The 18,786-nt window shown below is 51.4% G+C and overlaps 1 protein-coding gene across 4 annotated transcripts in view; it reads right to left on the reverse strand.

The window, feature by feature from the left end:
- Positions 1–18,786, reverse strand: part of LOC127039223 (protein argonaute-1) — a 51,065-nt gene that overhangs the window by 12,691 nt on the left and 19,588 nt on the right. For 3 of the 4 annotated variants that reach the window (XM_050932548.1, XM_050932551.1, XM_050932550.1), the window contains exons 2-14: positions 16,991–17,174; positions 15,528–15,648; positions 14,575–14,756; positions 13,450–13,586; positions 12,440–12,574; positions 11,894–11,981; positions 9,784–9,931; positions 8,858–8,977; positions 7,553–7,675; positions 6,406–6,539; positions 4,699–4,883; positions 3,593–3,752; positions 2,035–2,125 (exon numbers count right to left, since the gene is read on the reverse strand). In XM_050932548.1, the coding sequence (XP_050788505.1) occupies positions 2,035–2,125; positions 3,593–3,752; positions 4,699–4,883; positions 6,406–6,539; positions 7,553–7,675; positions 8,858–8,977; positions 9,784–9,931; positions 11,894–11,981; positions 12,440–12,574; positions 13,450–13,586; positions 14,575–14,756; positions 15,528–15,648; positions 16,991–17,174 (1,808 nt within the window). Of the gene's footprint in view, positions 1–2,034; positions 2,126–3,592; positions 3,753–4,698; positions 4,884–6,405; positions 6,540–7,552; positions 7,676–8,857; positions 8,978–9,783; positions 9,932–11,893; positions 11,982–12,439; positions 12,575–13,449; positions 13,587–14,574; positions 14,757–15,527; positions 15,649–16,985; positions 17,175–18,786 lie in introns of those variants that run through there. The other variant, XM_050932549.1, reaches the window with a different exon arrangement.

Raw genomic sequence — 18,786 nt, forward strand, 5'->3', positions numbered from 1 at the left:
CATAATAATCTACCTTGCCAGGGTATCTGAAGCAAGATGCTAGGGAGGCATAAACTACTATTACTATAAACCTAGCAAAACTGACTAGATACCATGGGCTTGTAGGATAAGGTAAGACAGTTAGAAACAACTGGACTGACTGCCATGCCCTACATCCAGAGTGATTTCTTATATTTCTTTTCTACTCTTCCAGGTCCTGCCTACAAGTGCGAAGAAAGGCCAAAAGCACTTGTTGTCCTGCCTCCTCCTAATTAAGAAGGAAGAAAGGCTCCCCAAGATGATTTCACATGCCAAGGAAAACCTGAGCTCTGAATCCTGGAGGGCAAAGGGTTTATGAAGAACACCCAGACGTGCTCCGTTATAAAGAGCGCTGCGTGAACCCCACAGCTTCCTCGGCTGGAACAGACACTGGGTGGGCATTATGTTATAATCCTGAGAAAGGGGCAAGCTGTTGCACTGTCAGATTGTTTCATTTTCCCTTCGTACCATGCCAGCCCTGGCTGCCTCGGCCCACCAGGGGTGACTAGTGTGGCAGGGATGGCGCCTTCCTTCAGGTCTTGCTCAAGGTCAAGCCACACTCTTGGGACTTGATTAAGTACCGCTGACTTCTTAGCAGGTGGCAGAAAAGAGGGCTCTGCTCCCCTGGCATAGGCCATATCTTCCTGACTTGCTGCGACTGAAATTCACGGCTCCAGCCGGAGAAGTTAAGCCCTGCTTGTACTCGAGCGCAAGGTCTGCAAGGCAAGCCCAGGGGCAAAATGAAGTGGGGCTGGTGATTCGGTAGAAGGGCGGCTCTTCCCTTTGTTAGCACAGTTAATGCACTGGGCCCTTCGTGGACAAGCTCAGTCAATGGGACAAGCTCCCCGTCCTGAAGAGCTGATACATGGAGCTTCTCTGCCCTACTGACATTCTGCATGGGAGAGTGGGATGGGTGACTGCTCTGAACATGGATGGACTCCAGTTACCCGGGATGAAAAGCCCTTTTTAGACATCCCCAGAGAGCTAGTGCCGCAAGCGAGCAGGTCTCAGGAAGATCAGATCGATTCTTCCAGCCCAACTCTGGAGGGAACTGCAGAGACCAGACTGATGTGTCACAGGGTCAGCAGGATGCACGGATCTTTAGTTCACACTCAGCTCAAGGTGGTACCGAGCCCAAACTGTTAACCAGCTGGTTACCTGTGAAATGACCCGAGGAGGTCTGGGGCCAGGGTCTGAGTCCCAAAACCACCCCGAGCAGCACTCGCCCACCCCTCCCTCGTTGGCAGGAGGCCAAGCACTGGCCAGGGATGGTGGGACTGTGCTCCCCATTAGCACCTAGCAGCAGCCCTACTCCACATCAGCATGTGGGTGAAGCATCTTCCTTGGGGCTGTCGGTTCAGCACTGCTCACCCCTCCAGTACTCAGCACACAGGCCCCAGCTGCTGGTGGCCATCAGAGCTCATTCGCCTCTCCCCCAGGCTGGGAGCTCAGTCAGACGCCGAGCTGGAAGCTGGGATTCCCCTGCAGCTCAGGCAGCAAGAACCAGAGGCCCAGGGGCAGGAATGCTAGAACAATGCTGACAGTGGCGGGGCAGGGAGAGGGCTGAAGCCCACTGAACCAAACTGTAATGCTTTTGGTTGCTATTGTCACTTCTACCCAGAGGTGCTGCCACACACCCAGCACCCCTAGTTTGAGCCCCCGAGCAGCCCCATGTGCAGCATAGCAACAGCCTAGAGAATCCCACAGCCAGGTACCAAACCTTGGGTTCATCCCCATGGGGCCGGGCGTGGCCAGTCTCTTGCTCAGAAATTCCACACAGATCCCCCCCAGGACTCACATTTCAACACCGCCAACATCAAACCCATGACATTCACAGGGCTCAGAGACAAGCCTGGCCTCTGCCTACATGCCTAAAGGATTCTAGGCAAGACTGCTCTGGCTGGACGGGCCAAAGGGTCCAGCCGAAGCGCACAGCCTCAGCTTCGTGCTGATGCCAACCCTCCCCCAAGGCCACCAGAGCGGCAGCTCCAGATGCAGCGAGACTTTGCAACTTACAGCCGTTATGGAAGGCTTCTTCCCATCCCCCGCTGGTGGGTGGGTGACATCGGCACCCAGAAAGATCACTGGCTGCTGAAAGACGGCCGAGCTGATTGGAGAGAAGAGACAGTAGAAATGTTTGCAGCTATTCCAGTCAGAGTCACAGACTGCGTGGGGTTAGTCACATTTGCAGCCACAGAGTTATAGGGAGAGGGCAGACTGCAGCAAGGAAACCCCTCTCTGGACTCCAGCCTAGGTAGGACGAACTAGTCTGAAAACGTCTCAGCCGCTGCCTTTTCCTGTGGGGTTTGCCCTGATCTTTGCTCATGGCATTGCAGGCTCACTCTACCCTGGCTTGGTGCATCAGCCCCCCCAAAGTGTCACAACTCAGCAACATCTCTAAGCTGTTTGGGTTTAGAGGCATCTTCACACCAGACCTCAGTGGTGAGTGTGGCCAAACTAACAGGAAATACCATGACAAACCCAAACCAAACATTTAGGCCCCAATCCTGCAAACACTTAGGCATGTGGTCGGCTTGACACACTGGGTAAAGTTAAGCATGTGTTTCACATGTATGAAGTAACATATCTGCTTATGTCTTTGCATAACTGGGGCCCTAGTCTGAGTCATTAATCTTCGTGATGAAGAGGAAAATACAGACCCAGGATCTGACGAGGGAAGGGATTCCTTTTCAGAACAGAGCCTGTACTAACTTTCTTCACCAGCTGCCTCTACTGCAGAGTGGGAACTCTTTATTCACATGGAACACAGCTTCAAATTTCTCTCCTTTTCACTCTTACGAAATTAGACTGGTGGCCACAGCCTAGCTAGTGGCATATGCAGCAGCACGGAGCTCAGGTGTTTTGCAGGGGAGGACTGGTGGCAGAGCATTCTCAGGGAGGGGCTTCCCGCTTTGCAATTCATTTCCTTGCCTTGATTTGGAGCCTAGATTCAGTGACCTTCAGGATATACTGCAAGACTCGTCTTTTCCCTCGGGGATAGGAAGGGAGGAGTTCGCTCTGGGGCGAGAAAGGTTTATTTTGAGGCCTGATCTGTTCCAGTGCCCTTTTGACATGGTTCGATCAGTGCTGGTAACATGCCTAGTGACTCTAGCAATGGGGGAGGAGGAGTCTCCATGGCCATTTCTGCAGCTGACTCAGCTTCCAGGTTCATGTACAAGGCAGCACCTGGGCTGTCTTTCATCCCCCCCAATCCCAGAGTCAGGACAGGGGATTTGAACAGCCACTTGCCAAGCTCTCCTACTGGTAAGGCCAGACAGAGAGAGGCTGGCACAGCAGACTCTGCTAGGGACCCTGGTTTGGCCCCTTGACCCCAGCCCCACAGGAGCAGAGCAAAAGCAGTGTGCTGGGAAACAGGAGGGAGGAAAGCCCTGAATTATTCTCCAGCAGCAGCTCCCCTCCTGGCCTCTTCACCAGGGCAGAGAGGCTGCAATAAGGTCCTCTAAGAGGGAAAGAGCCCACAGGGATAAAGGGGAAGGGAGGCTGTGGAGGGCATGGGGGGCAAGCCCACCCCACTGTGGCTGGGGCCCAAGGCGGGCAGGGAACTCGTACATACCGCTGGTGAGGCACGAGGATGTTGTTGATCCCACCTAGTTTGACATTGATTTTGAGGCAGAGGTTGGAGAGGGTTTGCGGGGAGGTTTTCACCACATTCTTGACCTGAACGCACTGCGTGGCCATCCCCAGGAGCGTGTCTCCAACACGCTTCACCTCCGCTGCCAGCAGAGAGGCAGAGTGTTAATCCCACTGCTCAGAAAGAAGGCCCCAAAAGTACATGTGTTTACAGGGACAGCAGGGGCCACGAGTCAGAACTCCTGGGTTCCACTCCCAGCTCAAACAGAGACACCTCGGGCAACTCACTTCACCACTGCCCCTCAGTGCACCCATCTGCAGAGCAGGGATAACTCTGCCCTACCGCAGCGTTAAGCTGAGAGACTTAATGCCTGTACAGCACCGACACCCAGACCCTTTAAGCGTTACCGCCACATGCTCTATGCGGCAGGCTTTGCACACGGAGGCAAAGCACTGAGTGGGAAGACAAGACATAGATTCAAGGCTATTCTAAGAACAGCTCTCTTTACCCGTGTTCCCAGGTGGCTCTTAACAATCCCAGATGCTTTGCACCATGTCATCTCCGCGTGCAGTTCAGCTGTTACAGCACTCCTGAATGCCATGCTTATTCAGAGTCTAAGGCCAGAAGGGCCCATTATGAACCTCTGGACTGACCTCCTGCATGGCACAGGCCAGAGATCCCCACCCAGCGATTTCTGCACTGAGCCCATAACTTCTGGTGGACTACTGCACCTCGTTTAGAAAGACATTAATTTGGGATGTAAAGACGTCAAATGAGGGAGAAGCCGCATGCTCCTACGTCAGTCATCCCAATGGCTAACACGCAGACACAGCTGGGATACAAATGCTCCTGAGGGGATGTCCCAATCCCACAAGAAGCTGCTTTCATCGGAATCCTTCTCTTTTTAGCACGAAACATTTCTAGCCAACACTGGCATGGATCTCCCCTCATCCTGGCTCCAGAGCACGAGATGGGAATCAGCAGCCTGCAAGATCGATTCTCAAATCGGGAGCAGATGGTTTCTGGGCGGAGCAGCTGACACAAGAGACTAAAGAATTTCTAGGATAGCCCTGCCCACATGGATGTACCATACACAGGTGTTTTCCCTGGCAGGATGACGATGATGAGCTGGAGCCCAGAGTAGGTGTTTTTAAGGTGTCGGAACATCGGCTCCACGCTGTCCGCACCCTGTGCATATTTGCAGAAACATGGCTGGCCTTGGATGGGCATCCCTGCATCCTTCGAAATCTTGCGCAGCTGGTCTGTGAAGTTCCTATGCCGGGAGGGAAAGAGAAGTCAGTCCTAAACTCCTAAACACGGAGTCCTGAGCAGCCAGCAGCTGGCATGTGCAGCATGGAACAGGAAAGGCTTCATTCCATTCCCACCACATAGCAGGATACTGTGACACCACAGCCTGACTGATCCCAAGAGGAATGGAAAAGGGGAGTCACCCCCAGCCCTAAATCAATGCGCCTTTTGGCCAAGCGCAGAACAACTGACATGTGTAACAGCTGAGCGGATCCAGCCTGGGAAAGATCTCCTTGCCCACGCCGCGAGGAATTTATTTTGACAGTGAACAAGTTACAGGCAGCTTTTATTCATATGACAGGAAAGTGGGGGCGAGCAGATTTGCCTTGCAGGCTGGTGGGTTTCCATAGTTTTAGAAGCGCTGATGTGACTCATTCATGTGTTGCCAAACTCGGGAGAAGTTAGCATTCTGCATGTGATCAGCTCATCCAGCGGCTTTACACGTTTTCAGTTTGAAGCAGGCGCACCCGAAAGCCTGCCAGCTCAGGATGGCTACTCTTCACCTGCTCTTCAGAGAGGTTACAAAAGACAGAGCTTCTCTTTGACTAGCTGCAACTCAAGTAGCCAAGTGTCCCCATTAAACCTAATCAGAAATATCCCAATTGTCCCACCCAGTAGCTGTGTCTCATTTATGGCTAAACAGTGCAAGGAGTTTAAGTGCAAGTGAGGCCAGAGGCAAATATGCAGGGGGAATGGGAAGACCAGCACCCAGAAGCGGATGTGATTCACCTGTGGGTTTGCTGGGAGTTTAAGATCCGAAGTCAGACACCAAGCAGCCTCTCCCACACTTCAGCTCCTCTCCATTGTTTAACAGAGGACAGAACCCAAGTTCAAGTTGAAAAGCCTTTCCCAAGGACAAGAGTTAAGTGACTGTCGGTCAATGGAGAGGCTGTTCGAGCCATCCAACTGCTCCGTAATACATCAGCGGTGCTGGGGGACAGCACATTGCCAGAGACACACACTTCCAAGAAGCACCACCAAAGGGTTAAAACACCCTTCAGAGCAGTAGAGAAAGTTCTCTGCCTTTTAAATTTAAGTTTGCTTCTCCCATTTGAAGAGAAAGCCAGAAGCTGCCACCTTAGCCTCTTACTCTGCAGGGCACAGAGCAGACAAACCATGTTTAGTGTCATGCGTGGTTGGAGACAGCAGAGGGAGCTCATGGGAACCAGAATCAGAGTCTGAGATGTGGGAGGTGCAGATCTAATAAAGGAAACCAAGACTCTATATTAAATTCCAGCGTCAATCTGAAACGGGGGAAATAAACTCATGTTTGCCAGACAGAGGGTGACAAATACGTAGTACATTTCCGGGCCTCTGAGGGGTGTCAGTGGAGAACAACATTACATTTAAAAGAGCTTCCAGCTCTTTACACAAAGCTGCAGTTTAAAAAAGCCAAGCAGATGTTTCAGTAGGGACATTCACAATCCAGATGCACCTCAGCCCCTGCTCCTCCCCCAGCCCCTACCACAGGCTGCCCAGCTCCTTACTTCAGCACCTCCTCTCGACACTGCTTCTGGGGGGCAAAGCAGGCGATAGCCCAGACTTTGATCTCGATCCCGTTGTAAAACTGTTTTCCCCGCATGTCCCACACGCCCTGGTTGGGAGTGGCAATCGCCCGGTTCTGCAAGGCAAGCAATTGGATAGAGGTCACCCGCAAAGTCCAACCCACCCGGCAACTTCCTTGCTAAAAACCCCTTTTTACATGGGAGATCACACTGGAGAAGAGCAAGACTTGCAAGAGCAAGGTCATCTGGAGAGTAATGGAAGGGGCTCCCAGATACCCCAGCTGTGAGGGCCAGGAACATACCTGGACAAAATGATCCAGGCAATCATATTGCAAGGGTCATTTTCTGCCACCTCTCCCCCCCCCCCCCCACACACACACATTCCTTGGATGCAGGACAACAATCTAACTGCAGAAATCCCTCAGACCCCGACTTCTTCACAGGCCTTGGGGTTTAAATGTGCTGCTCAGGAGCTTGTCTTGAGATACAGAATCTTCACTCTTCAGATGACTGGTTCTAACCCAACCTGGGCTGGTCGTGATCCAACGCTGTTCCCATCTGACTGCTGAGTGGCCCCATGTGATACAGATTTGGTGGTCTCTGTATTGGTTTCAGTGGCCCACATGAAATGGGTTTAGGAGACCCACAGGGCAAAAAATACATGTCAGATTTGAACCAAGATCTGCAGAGGTGAAAGGCCAAAGAATCCAACTGCTGGGCCACCCAGCCCCATGTGTCCCTCGGCTCCACTCAGCCCTGATTAAAGCAGCATTAATGCCCAGTTAAGGAAATACTCTATTCCAAAGGAAGTTAAAAGAAAAGAAAACTGCAGACCCAATCTGCACCTCTTAAATATCCCAGTTGCAAGAAATTCTCTGTCTCCACTTAAACAGGGGCCCTCTTTTTAGATGATGTAGGCTGGGACTATCAAAAGGATTTATTACTTAACCCTCCAAGACTCCTGTGGAAATCCCAGCCTTCAGGCACAAACTGAACACTCAGTTCTGTTCTGTTTTGGGCAGAGAACCACAGGCTGTTGAACTTCCTAAGCCCCAGATTGCAATGTAATGACTTCCCCTCTGGCATGAATACAGACAGGTGTCCAAGCGACGACACAACTCCGGCTTACCCGGCCTCCGTACTGTAAGATTGGTGCTGGAAGGACCCTCCCCGTCACTTCCGTCATGTCGTCCTTCACCTTTATCCCAAACTCCTGTATGTACGGATCCAGGTTGTAACTGGCATTCTTCATCTGGGGGAAAGATACCACTTCAGTTCCTTATAGTGCTCAGTAAATGGTGTGGTCTCTTTGGCCAGTGTATGGGCACAGCAGTGGTGGCATTAAATCTTTGAGCAGTAGCTCAGAGCTGGTTTGCAGCCCTGGACAAAGACCAAACTGACCCATTAAGAGCAGAATGGGCAAAGCTGAGGCTGCTAGTCAGAGACACCTCCACTGTCAGATGCAGGAAGGTGACAACTGCCATCTAGATCTGGGACAGGCTGAAGGGATCAGGTGCCATACCAATTCTCTGTGGTCATCGACATGGCAGGGATTTTAAAACTAAGGGCCAAACTCTGCTCTCAAAACTGCCCCCCAGTGGAGCTAACTCTGGGTTTATACCAGTGCAGCTGACAGCAGAGTTTGTTCCTAAGAATTAAAGCTTCACAACAGAGATTCAGTGTGTCAAGAAACCCATGTTACATGTACCAGTAGAAAAATCAAACATCCCTGGCTTCTGGAGCCCAGAAACCTATGCTATGTACTAACCACCAACCCCTCAACACCTGCCATCTGGGCAAAGACGAGTCTCCAGGTGCTCCCTGATTTTCCCCAAGAGCTGTCCCAGGCAGCTGCAGAGCATTAGGGCATCCAGATAAGTGCCATGGGTAGCATGTCCCCTGAAGCGCTGGTGAGAAGTTTTCCTAGTGGTAGAAAATCCTTCTGGATCTTACTAATGATCTCAGCCCCATGGGCTCTCAGGGGTCAGGTTTATTTCTCTAGTCTTTTATTCTGCTTTTCGCTCTAGCTCTTTTGGGTCGGGATTCCACCAATAACAAGGTTCCTGCACTGTGCACGTCGAGTTTGCATGGCGACAGAGGGAGCTGACTTTATTTGTGAGAGTTTCTATTTGTATATAAATACACAGGCTTCTGAAAGGGGACTTCTAGTACAGTATGGCAATAGACTAATCAGATCATTACCCCACTACGCTCTCCTGAATGGCTCATAGCTACTCCCCAGTAACAGCAGAATGGCCTATTGCGTGCGCCATTCACCGTTCACTTGCTCGTCTTACTACAGCCGTTCTGCCACTCATGCACTACGTGACAGTCAGCTTCCATGCAGCTCAGAGTCCCACAAGGTTTTTGCGGAGGATGCTCCTCTTTCCTCCCCAAACCCTCCTCCCAGAGGACAGGGATAAGTGCCACATACCAGTCGGCTGATTTCCTCTTGTCTATCTGGGGCAGATCTCGCTGTTGCTTTTATCATGGTTGATGTCTGATTGTCTGTTAGCTTCTTGATGCATCGCTGGCCTGCCACAATGTTACACACCTGCAGGGCAGGGCAGAGGGCGGGAGACAGCAGCCAGAAGCATGTCAGAAGACCCATATGGTTAGCTGTCTTGAGCGCTTGTAACCTACACCGTTCTGTGTGCTGCTCTGGCCCCCTCTAGTGGTGCCTGGGCCACAGACAACAGTTGATGAGCCAGTCACAGCCCTATATGGAACAGAGCCACTGAGATCAGAGGAGCTGGGTTCAAACCCTACTGCCAACAGGGGTGGTCAGAGTTCCTGCACCAGGAGACTCTGCTGGGAGGAGCAGTATCAGGAACACTGCTCTGCTGAGGTACTTTGCTGTCTTTGCTTCCTGGAAGCAGCTCTCTTTAGATCCAGTCAGGGGGGCTCCCCTTAGCCTTGGCCCCTCCCTGCGGCGCCCAGCATTTTACTGTCCTGAGGGCAGTAATGCTGTGGTCTAATGCTGGTGGTTGGGTTTGGCGTGCGGATGCTGGGGGAGGGTGGAGAAGAGGGAGGTCAGACTAGATCTGTGGTCTTCTTTGGCTGCACACTCTAGGACACGGGCCAGGTTCTCTCTCTTCTTTGTGGTGCCAAACATTCACTCCTTACTCATTGTGCATCTCTGCAAGCCAGCCAGTGCACCGAGGGGTTGGTACCTTTGCTTCCAGGTTACCAGTTCAAGTCCAGCTCAGGTTCGACTAAGGGGGAAGGATGGCAGATTGACGAGCACATGGCAGTCTCCCCACCCCTCCCGACCGATAGTCACTCGGTATTGGTCTCCCTGAGGCCCTGGAGAACACTTTAGGCCTTGGCAGCCCCATTTAGCAGTGACTTGGCACTCACCTCCAAGGGCAAATACGTGTGCTTCTGTTCCTGGCCAACCTGCAGACATGGCAGGTGGGGGTATTTCAGATGCAGGTTGTATTTCTGCTTGAAGTACTGAGCCACTGTACACTCCACCGTCTGCCCACTTTCCAGCTGCAAGGGGAACCTGGCAGATGAGGGGGATGCTCAGGATGCATCTACTTCAACAAGAAATCCTACCCACTTCCCATGCCAGAGCACTCTCCCTTCTGCCTGAGGCGAAGGTAACTGAGAGCAGTGGTGAAGCACCAGAGCATGCGGGGCAAACTTACCCCAATAACAAATGAGGAAGAGAGAAAGCAAAGAGGTGGACGTACGGCAAGCCTGCACCAGAATATCCTGACCCTCGGGTTGCTCTGAGGTCCACAAATCAAGCACAGATTTCAGGAGCTAATCAGGGAAAATCCTTTTCTTACAGGAGACGTTGCACATAATATTGCTGGGTACACAAATCGATGGTTACAAGGATTTATATTTGCTCATTTGCCCCCTGCAATAGCACAGCTGGGCTCAAGAGGAAAGTCACCAGTGTATCCCTTCTTGCCACAGGACAGTGGCTCTTGAAGGGTCAAAGGGGAGATGTGACACTTCCGAACCAGTGGAGAATTAACTCGTGCTGCTAAGCTGCACAGAATTAAATGATGCTGCCTAACCAATGGCAGGAATCTGGGACACACAAACTCCACCTGCACCAGTCGTCTCCCAGCTCCATAAAGAGTTTCTGGAGAACCTGGAGTCACCCCGATATTCTTAATAGGACATAATTAGAAAGCCGAACAAGCTACAAATGCCCCTGAGGAGACATCACATTATTTCAGTACTGACTGCCCAAGACTTCCTTGGTCAACATTTCAAGTTAAAGTCCCTGGAAGGGATCTTGAAATTAAGGATACTAAAGGAATAGGGGGAGGCAGCAGGGAGCACTCGGTGCTAGGGAAGTAAAGCGCTCTGCAGCGGGTGCAGAAGGAACACATGCAGCAATGCTTGGCCCAGGAGGCAAGTGTCCAGAAAGGGATTCCTTGAGCTAAAAGGTAGACACAGGGGAGATCTCCCGGGGAACAAACTCCAATCCCTCCATGGAGCCACTGCCTGGACTCGGATCAGTTCTTCCCACATATTTACCTTTGATGTTTCCAATTTACTGGGGAACCCAACAAGTTTCAGAAGCAGCCCCACGGCATCAGAACTATAATGAGGGCTGGCCAAAATGCACTAATTATTTTTCAGAGGCAATCGTGAAATAAGTGTTTTTCCCACCAATGTTTCCAATGTATTTTAAGTTTTTGGTTTTCGAAAAATCATTCTGGTGAGCAGATTTCAGTTTTCAAAAACCACAAAGAACTACCCAACTAAATCAGTTTACGTTTTCATCACAAAATGCTTAAACAAAAATCTTTTGAGCAGCTCTAGCTACAGTGCAGGGGACACCCCGGAAAAAGTGGCAACCAAAAAAGGCTGGTACAATTCCCATTTAATACATCACACGTGGGGACCTGGACCAACCACAGCTCATTCACTGCCAGTTCCCAGTGCAGAGCTCTGACCCTGAAGATCTGTAGCAATAGTGGACTTCTGCAAGTGTCTCCTAGTGCATTTTACAGGTTACTGGGGAAATGTAGCTGGGCTAGGGAGTCCTAGAAAAGCTCTTTGAGGAAGGAACTGTCTCTACTTGTGTGCATGCTTATGGGCACACGCAAATAATTTGAGGGATTAATTTACCTCCTGATTAAACCTTCTGTTCTCCAGTGTCTATTTTTGACCAAGTACAAAGCCAAATTCAAAGAGATGCAAACTGGGCAGATTGACAGCGAGTTAACTCATGCCCTCTGCTTCATACCTCCTAATAGTGTAAGAGCCTCTCTCAGCTCCCACTCCTCCTCTGCATCCGGCTCCCATCATTCAAACCTGCTACATGCAGCCACGCAGGTCCCTCTGGGCAGCACATCTGCAGAGAACTGAACCCCAGAGCTCCCTTTACTGTCACATGCTAGTTTGCCTTTTGCATCTCACTAACGCTACCAGCAGCTGCTAAATAAGTAAGAGAAGGGCTCAGATTTTTCCAAAGGCATTTCCCCAACCCCTGACTTACGTCTGGTGACTGGCTGGTCGCCTGGTAACGTTACACACTCGGTATTTCCTCTTCATCTGCCCACAGTGGGTCACCTCTACTTTCAAACCTAATGCGAGACAGACAGACAGCAAATCTCTGATCAATGAGCTCACCAAGCATTTCACTGACCAGCATCCTGTCTACTCCACATGTGCTTTAAACCGTTAACCCTTTGGAGACCTGGCCTATCGATAAACATGCCCTCTGAAGCACGTTTGCCTGCCAGTGAAGATGCCAGGGTGCTAATAGTTAAAGAGTGCATCTGCACAACCTTCATCATCCTCCCTGTTTTACAGATGGGAGGTGAGGGGGCTGGGAGGGGAGATGAAGCGGCTTCCCCAGGTTTGCAAAGAGATTGAGGCAGAGCCGGAGTTAAAACCCAGGTCTCCTGAGTCCCAGGTCAGTGTTTCCACCATGGTAGGCAGAAAGTTGCTCTGTATCCTGGGATCTCAACACCCTCCCATCCACTCACAGGACATGAGCTGCTGCGTGCGCCCTTGCCAACGGAGTGCCCCATCTCTTTACCTTTGATCTCCTTGGTGAAGCGCACCCTCTGCGAGTCCGTTAGGGGCTTTGGCTGCTCGTCGATGTTTCGGATATCCAGCACTTCGCACATGAACTCGATCACGGGCTGGGCTTTGTAGAAGGCTGTCGCCGACACTGCAGGGAAGGAGTGTGCGAGACATGGAGAACTTTCCTCTCTCTTTCAAGAGTACTAGACACTCCCTAACTGCAGGCGACTTCTTGGGTCCTGCCCTAAACCAACGCTGGGTCATCACAATCTAGCATGCATTTCCCCCAGGCTGCTGTGGTTAGTCTAGCTTGTGAGAAGGGCAGCGCCAGCCAGGAGTGGGGCCCCACTGTGCTAGGCAGTGTCTGACCACGCACAAATCTGCCCCTTGGCCCAAAGGGACAGTCAAAAGATTTGGCCTCTTCTAGTGCAGATCCTCGGCACTGGCCAAAGGTCGCAGCACTGCTGGCTGCAGTAGAAAGCGCCTGACCAGAAGCTGCATTTAGCACCCTACTGGCTCTCCCCTAGCTCTGCCCCTATTGAAGTCCTCTGGGACGCTCCCACCAATTCAGGGGGTGCAGTTAGGCCAGCACTGAGCCCCTCTGAAATGCCCACCCTCAAAGCACAATCCTCCCCACTGCAATCAGCAAATACGACACTCCTGTAACTAGTGCCTTGGGATACACGTCTGGGTCTGCAGCCCGCAGACTTGGGTTCGCACTACAGCCCTAAAACCCGCTGTGCAGGCGCTGCAGCTCGGCTTGGAGCTTGAGCTCTGAACCCAACCCTGCACCCCAAGCTGCAACGCCTGCACGGCTGATTTCAGTGCCACAGCACAAGCCCCATGAGCCTGTAGACCCAGGCTCAGACTCGTTGATGCACCCAAAAATCAATCCCTCTTCTGCCCAGCACTGCCTTTCGGCAGGCGAGCATCACTGACACACCTGAGGGGGACACATCGGAGAGAGAGAGGGTGCAAGTTAGTGGGTGAAGTGAGAGTCTGCCAGCACTGAAGGGGACTTACCATCAATGTTGAGCATCATCTTCCACATGGCAGGCCTGACTGACTGGTGGAACCCAAACCAAACTTCTCTGCCCCCTCCCAGAGGGTGGTAGTAACCTTCAGGAGGGGAGAAGAAGGAACGACCCACAGGAGTGTACCTGCAAACCAGGGAAACAAGGCTCATGTTATTCAAAGCAATGTCAGCAATCCACTATGCCGGGACAGGGATTGCAAGTCAGCCTGCACGCCCTTGGGAATGGCTTAAAAACTTTTTATAACTTAGTCACCTACATCCATGTGGAGGCGCCAAAATAGAGTCCCATTACTTGTATCGCGGAAGTACATAGGAGTCCCAGTTGTGGACCAGGGCCCCACTGCACTAGGCGCTGTACAAAGAGAACAAAAAGGATGGTCTCTGCCCCATAGAGATTACAATCTCCCTAAGACACCGAGACTGGGAGCACTCAGCCCCTCAGAGGACAAGTCAAGCCAGGAAGTTAGGTGGCTAAATGCAGACCACTGAGAAATGCTAGGCACTCAAGTTTGGAAATTCCATCCTCCTCAAACTTCCCTGCCTCCTCACAGGGCTACAGGGAGAGCTAGCTAATCGCCGTGCTAGGCCTAGAGAACAAGCACTGCCATGCTGAGCCGAAGCATCTTCCCGCTCACTCAGCAGGGGGAAAGCACAAAGATGCAAAGCAGTAGACGGTTATCTCAGAAACATACCCACCAGACTCCTCCATCCCTTGGGTGCAAGGGCTGTGCTTGCAGCACTGGAGGCAGAGTGACAGCACAGACCACCAATCCCACATGCTAACCCCAACAACCACAGTGAGACCCAAGTATCCCAGCCCACAGGAGACCAGGCTGTGCCGTGCCCCAGGCAAAGAACAGGAGAGACTGGTGCCTGGGGAATTGCATTCATCGCTACCACACACACAAGCCATTTGCTTGCTTTGCAAGGCAGTCAACCTGTAACTGTTACACATGACCTGACCTGTGAGATCTCAGCCCCCCTTGGCAACACCCCCAATGTCTCTCCAGCACACATAGTTCCACCCCGATGAACGCCAGCTCTCCTCTGGACTCTGCTGCTCCTGCCCTGGACACATCACCCCATCCCAAGCGCCCAGGGGAGCAGATTACCTCATTGATGCCAGATGTCTCATGGCAACATCTAGCGCCTGGACAGATTCCAGCGGGACGGGGATCTGCCCGCTTACCAAGGCCTCATGGAGCATCCGCCAGCTCACAATCGCCATCCACTTGATGGAGACCTTAAATATCCGGTCTTTGCCTTCCCCTGGGATTGTTACCTCAAAGTCAACCTGAGGCAGGAGGGGAAGCGGGAAGGGAGAGAGGGGGAGAAGTCATTAGAACACTATTAGCCAGACTGCAGCAAGGTCTTCTCCCTCCAGCTGCAGCACTCCTTTATATCCACACCCACCTCTTCCCCTTCAGGGCATATGACTTTCTACCTTGAAAAAAAAACATAGCTAGGAAAAGCAGCATGGTCCAGCAGACACAGCAGGGTCCCAGAGTCCTGGGTCCTCGTTCCAGCTCTAGCACTGACCGGATGAATGACCTCGAGCAGTTGCTCTTTGCCTACGATTTCCCCTCCCAGCCTTTGTGGGTCATCTATTTAGACTATAATCTCTACAGGGCAGGGATCGCCTCCTGTACACAGCCTGACGCAGCAGGGCCCCTGACTTGGCTGGTACCTCTAGCCACTAGTCTAGGCAATCTCTAGGCAGCACGCCTGGTTGACACTGCTAGGCAGTAACACAATACAAACCACCACCTCTGCACCTCAGTTGCCTGATTAGCAAAATGACACCGTGACACTTACCTTGTATCATGGGCAGCCAGTCGCAAAGACGTGGTCTGAGCTCACCCACTCGCACCAGGAGCACTTGTGGGCTGAACTTCTTGACCACAAGCTTGGGGAACAGGACCTCTCTTCCCATCCCCCAGATCCTTTCGTTTTCTTTTCTAGAGCCTGAATCATGCTCCCATTCGATCTTTATGCATAGTGCTTCCTGGGAGCACCAAGTACCCTGGCTGGGCCACCCCCAGGAATTTCTGGTCCCCACTCTCACCCGTTCATTTCCGATGGGCAGGGCAGTGACGGTGTAGATATTCTTTTTCCCGTCGTAGACCGGCTTCCGATCTCCAAAGATCTGAGGTTTGAAGTGCTGCACCATGTATTCCACAACCTCCCTACAGAGAACAGGGGAGCAAGAGAAAGGAAGAAGGAGAGAAAAGCAAAGGTAACTGGAACATTTATTTGGCTGGTTGATTCCCAGTTTAGCCTCTTGGGACAGAACAGGTGATATAAAAATTACTGTAACGTGGGCCATCTCAAGATCTAATAGGAGCACCTCAGGCAGGTCAGAAATAATCAGACAAACCCTTCAGCCCCCAGATGAACGGGTGTGCGTCTTGCCTGGTATCTTGACTAATCAGAGACGGTGTAATAGGGTTACAAGGCACGCGGGAATGTGCATCTGTGCACTCGGAGCAGGCGGCAGCCCCGAGGAGTGTATCACAAGGGCAGGGGAAAGCGACAAGTGTCTACACATACACAAGCTGCCAAATGGCCAGGGAACAACAGTGCCATCTGCTCACTGGTCTCCCAAGCTCTGAATTAAATAAGCTGCTGGGGGCATGGGGAGTAGGGGATCAAGAACTTACACTGGCCCAAGGTCTGGGGCTTGCTATTTTTAAGTCTGCATCCGTTGCCAAAATAGCCCAGCTGCTTTGAGGGACCGGGGACAGTATTACAGTCCAGGATCTCCTGAACCATCAGGGCCAGAAACAAACGCTGAGCAGCACAGGAAAGCTCGGACTGTACAGGTCTACGTGCCAGCTTGCGGGTCAGCCATCTGCGTAGCTGGGGGAATGCCCACATCATTCAGCACAGGAAGGCTTGGAGCACATTGGACTGAGAGCATACTAGCTATATCCAAGAAGAAATACAGCGGTAGCTTGTATGTTCTCAGTGTCTAGAGTGAACATGGATGCCATTAGACAGACATGCTAGTAGACTTCACTCTGCTGCCCCAGCCAGGTGCAGCAACGCTCCGGAACAAAGCAATCCGTGTGTCACAAGCCACACTGCAATTAGAGGTGAGTAAAACAATCTCTGTGCAATCTGGAGCGTGTTGCATCTTGTTGCACATTCAAACGTGACCCTGTTTTTACACTGAAGGGGACAGTGTTTGAAAAATTGGTTCTGCAGGGGAAAGGCGACGTTTCGTGTTCTCACAGCCAGATCACATTATCCACTGAACTTCAAAAACCAACAAAAAACTACAGGAGATTTTGCAAAGAGCTCCCAGAAGTTTCACATGGTCTAGGGCACAGGTAGTAACTGCAGAAACTTTTGCACATTCTGTTCCACATCCCAGAGTGTGGAGAGACCAGAGATCACAGAAGCTTCGCTCTGGTGCTTCCCCCACACCGCACTCCTTCCGGGAAGGGAACAGCATTCACCACCGCCGCTTCTGTACAAAGGAGCTGAGTCGGGAAAGAGTGCTGAACCCTTGAATACTTGCCTTACCTGTTGACTCTACGTGGACACTTATCAGGCTTGATATCCACTTCATAGTGATACACGTCGATCTTGGGAATGTCCACTTCAAAATAGTTGGCCAAGAGCTTTATAGGCTTCCCTACGGTTCCTATCCCAGGCCGACGTGGTGCTTGAAATACCTGCTGCAAGGGTGGCAGGTAAGTGCCTGCGGCTAGGGAACAAGAGACATTTGGAAGGTCAGGAGATCTGGGGAGGCCACAATAAATAAGCAGCCAGGGACTGTGAAGCTGGCATTCCGCAGAGAGCTTTTGGGGCCAGAGCCAGAGGAGCAGCACTCAGCAGAGCTTCTCGTTATCAGATGACATTTGTTTTCTCTAATATGTTATTTCTTCTTTGTTTCAGTCTCTCTGAAGTCCTGATGCGGGGAGGAAATGTGATTGCAAGTTATTTTTTACAGACGTTTACTAGGTTACAGCATTGCAAGAGGTGGTTACAACTTCAAAACTAGGATCAGAGCAGCTAGAGATGGAAGAGGCTTCACCAGTCACTGGGTCCCTGTTCTCTACAAGTGCCAAGCCCAGCCAATGCATCATATTGTAACACTGACTGCTTCCCTTCTGTGGTGCCTTTCACCCATGCATCTGGAGCACCTTCCACACAGGAAACTGCCCACACAGGAGGTAAATATCCCCATTTTGCAGATGAGAAAACTGAGGAACCAAGGGGGTACCAACTTGTCCAGGATCACACAAGATGGTGACAGAACTGAGGGTGGACTCCTGGCTCCCAGTCACGTGCCCTGATCACAAGTACACTTGAAACATGAACTGCTGCTCAGACGTACAGAGTGGGAACCCAGGGTAGCACTCAGTTATCTCAGGTGCCAGGGGCCCGGTTATGCCCAATGCCTATTTTAAAAGGAGCCTGAAAGCAGCCAGTAATTTTCCCAAGCTGCATACTGATCTTTTCTATGCTGCACAGAAGAACTCATTGTACACAAGTAGCCAGCACTAGTAACAAAAAGCCCTCCTGGCACTACTTCTGGAAGATGAAACACTCTTTGGTGGTTGGAAGGTCAAGTGCAACCCTGCATTTCTGCCAAGAACCATCTTTTTCCACAAGCCATGGCACTGATGACAAGCTAACTGAGCGTTTGAGGCAGATGGGCACGTGGGATTATGGACACCTGACATTTAGATACATTACAAAACTGGAAAGGCTGATACTTCACCACCCACCCCATCCTAATTCCCAGCAGGAAATTCTCCCCTTGGAATCTTTCCCTGAACCTCTCCGGTGATTCCATTCCATCGGATGGCACTCGCCGACACAGAAATGTAGAGAAGGGCAAACACTGGCCTGCCTCTAGAGCACGTCTGCTCAGCTGCAAGGAAGTGATGGTAAAGTTAAACATGATCCATGCTGGGCTATCACAAATGGAATGCTTTGTTATAAGGACAGCCCTATAAATAGACTCTGGTCCTGTCAACTCCCAAGCCAGGCACTGCAGCACAGAGGCAGAAGCCTTGATGGTTCTCAGAATGAGATGGAGGGAGACATTGTTTAGCAAACCCTCCAGAAGTGGGCCCCATAAATAAATCCATCTTTGGCATCAGTATAAAGCTAGCAAGGGGCCTGCCTCTGGCAATGACAGAGGCCTGCTAGAGGAGCCACATGCAAGCTTCAGGCTTTGCATCTGAAAGTTGTGTGATCTCATAAGCAATTAAGTGGGTGGATTAACTAAAAACAATCCCAAGAGCTTTCAAGCCGGCCATCTGCACCCTGTTTCACAGCAGGAGGGCTTCACTGCAAGGGTCGAGGGA

The sequence above is a fragment of the Gopherus flavomarginatus genome, chromosome 22 (assembly GCF_025201925.1).
Source record: "Gopherus flavomarginatus isolate rGopFla2 chromosome 22, rGopFla2.mat.asm, whole genome shotgun sequence".
In the NCBI taxonomy this organism is placed as follows: domain Eukaryota; kingdom Metazoa; phylum Chordata; order Testudines; family Testudinidae; genus Gopherus; species Gopherus flavomarginatus.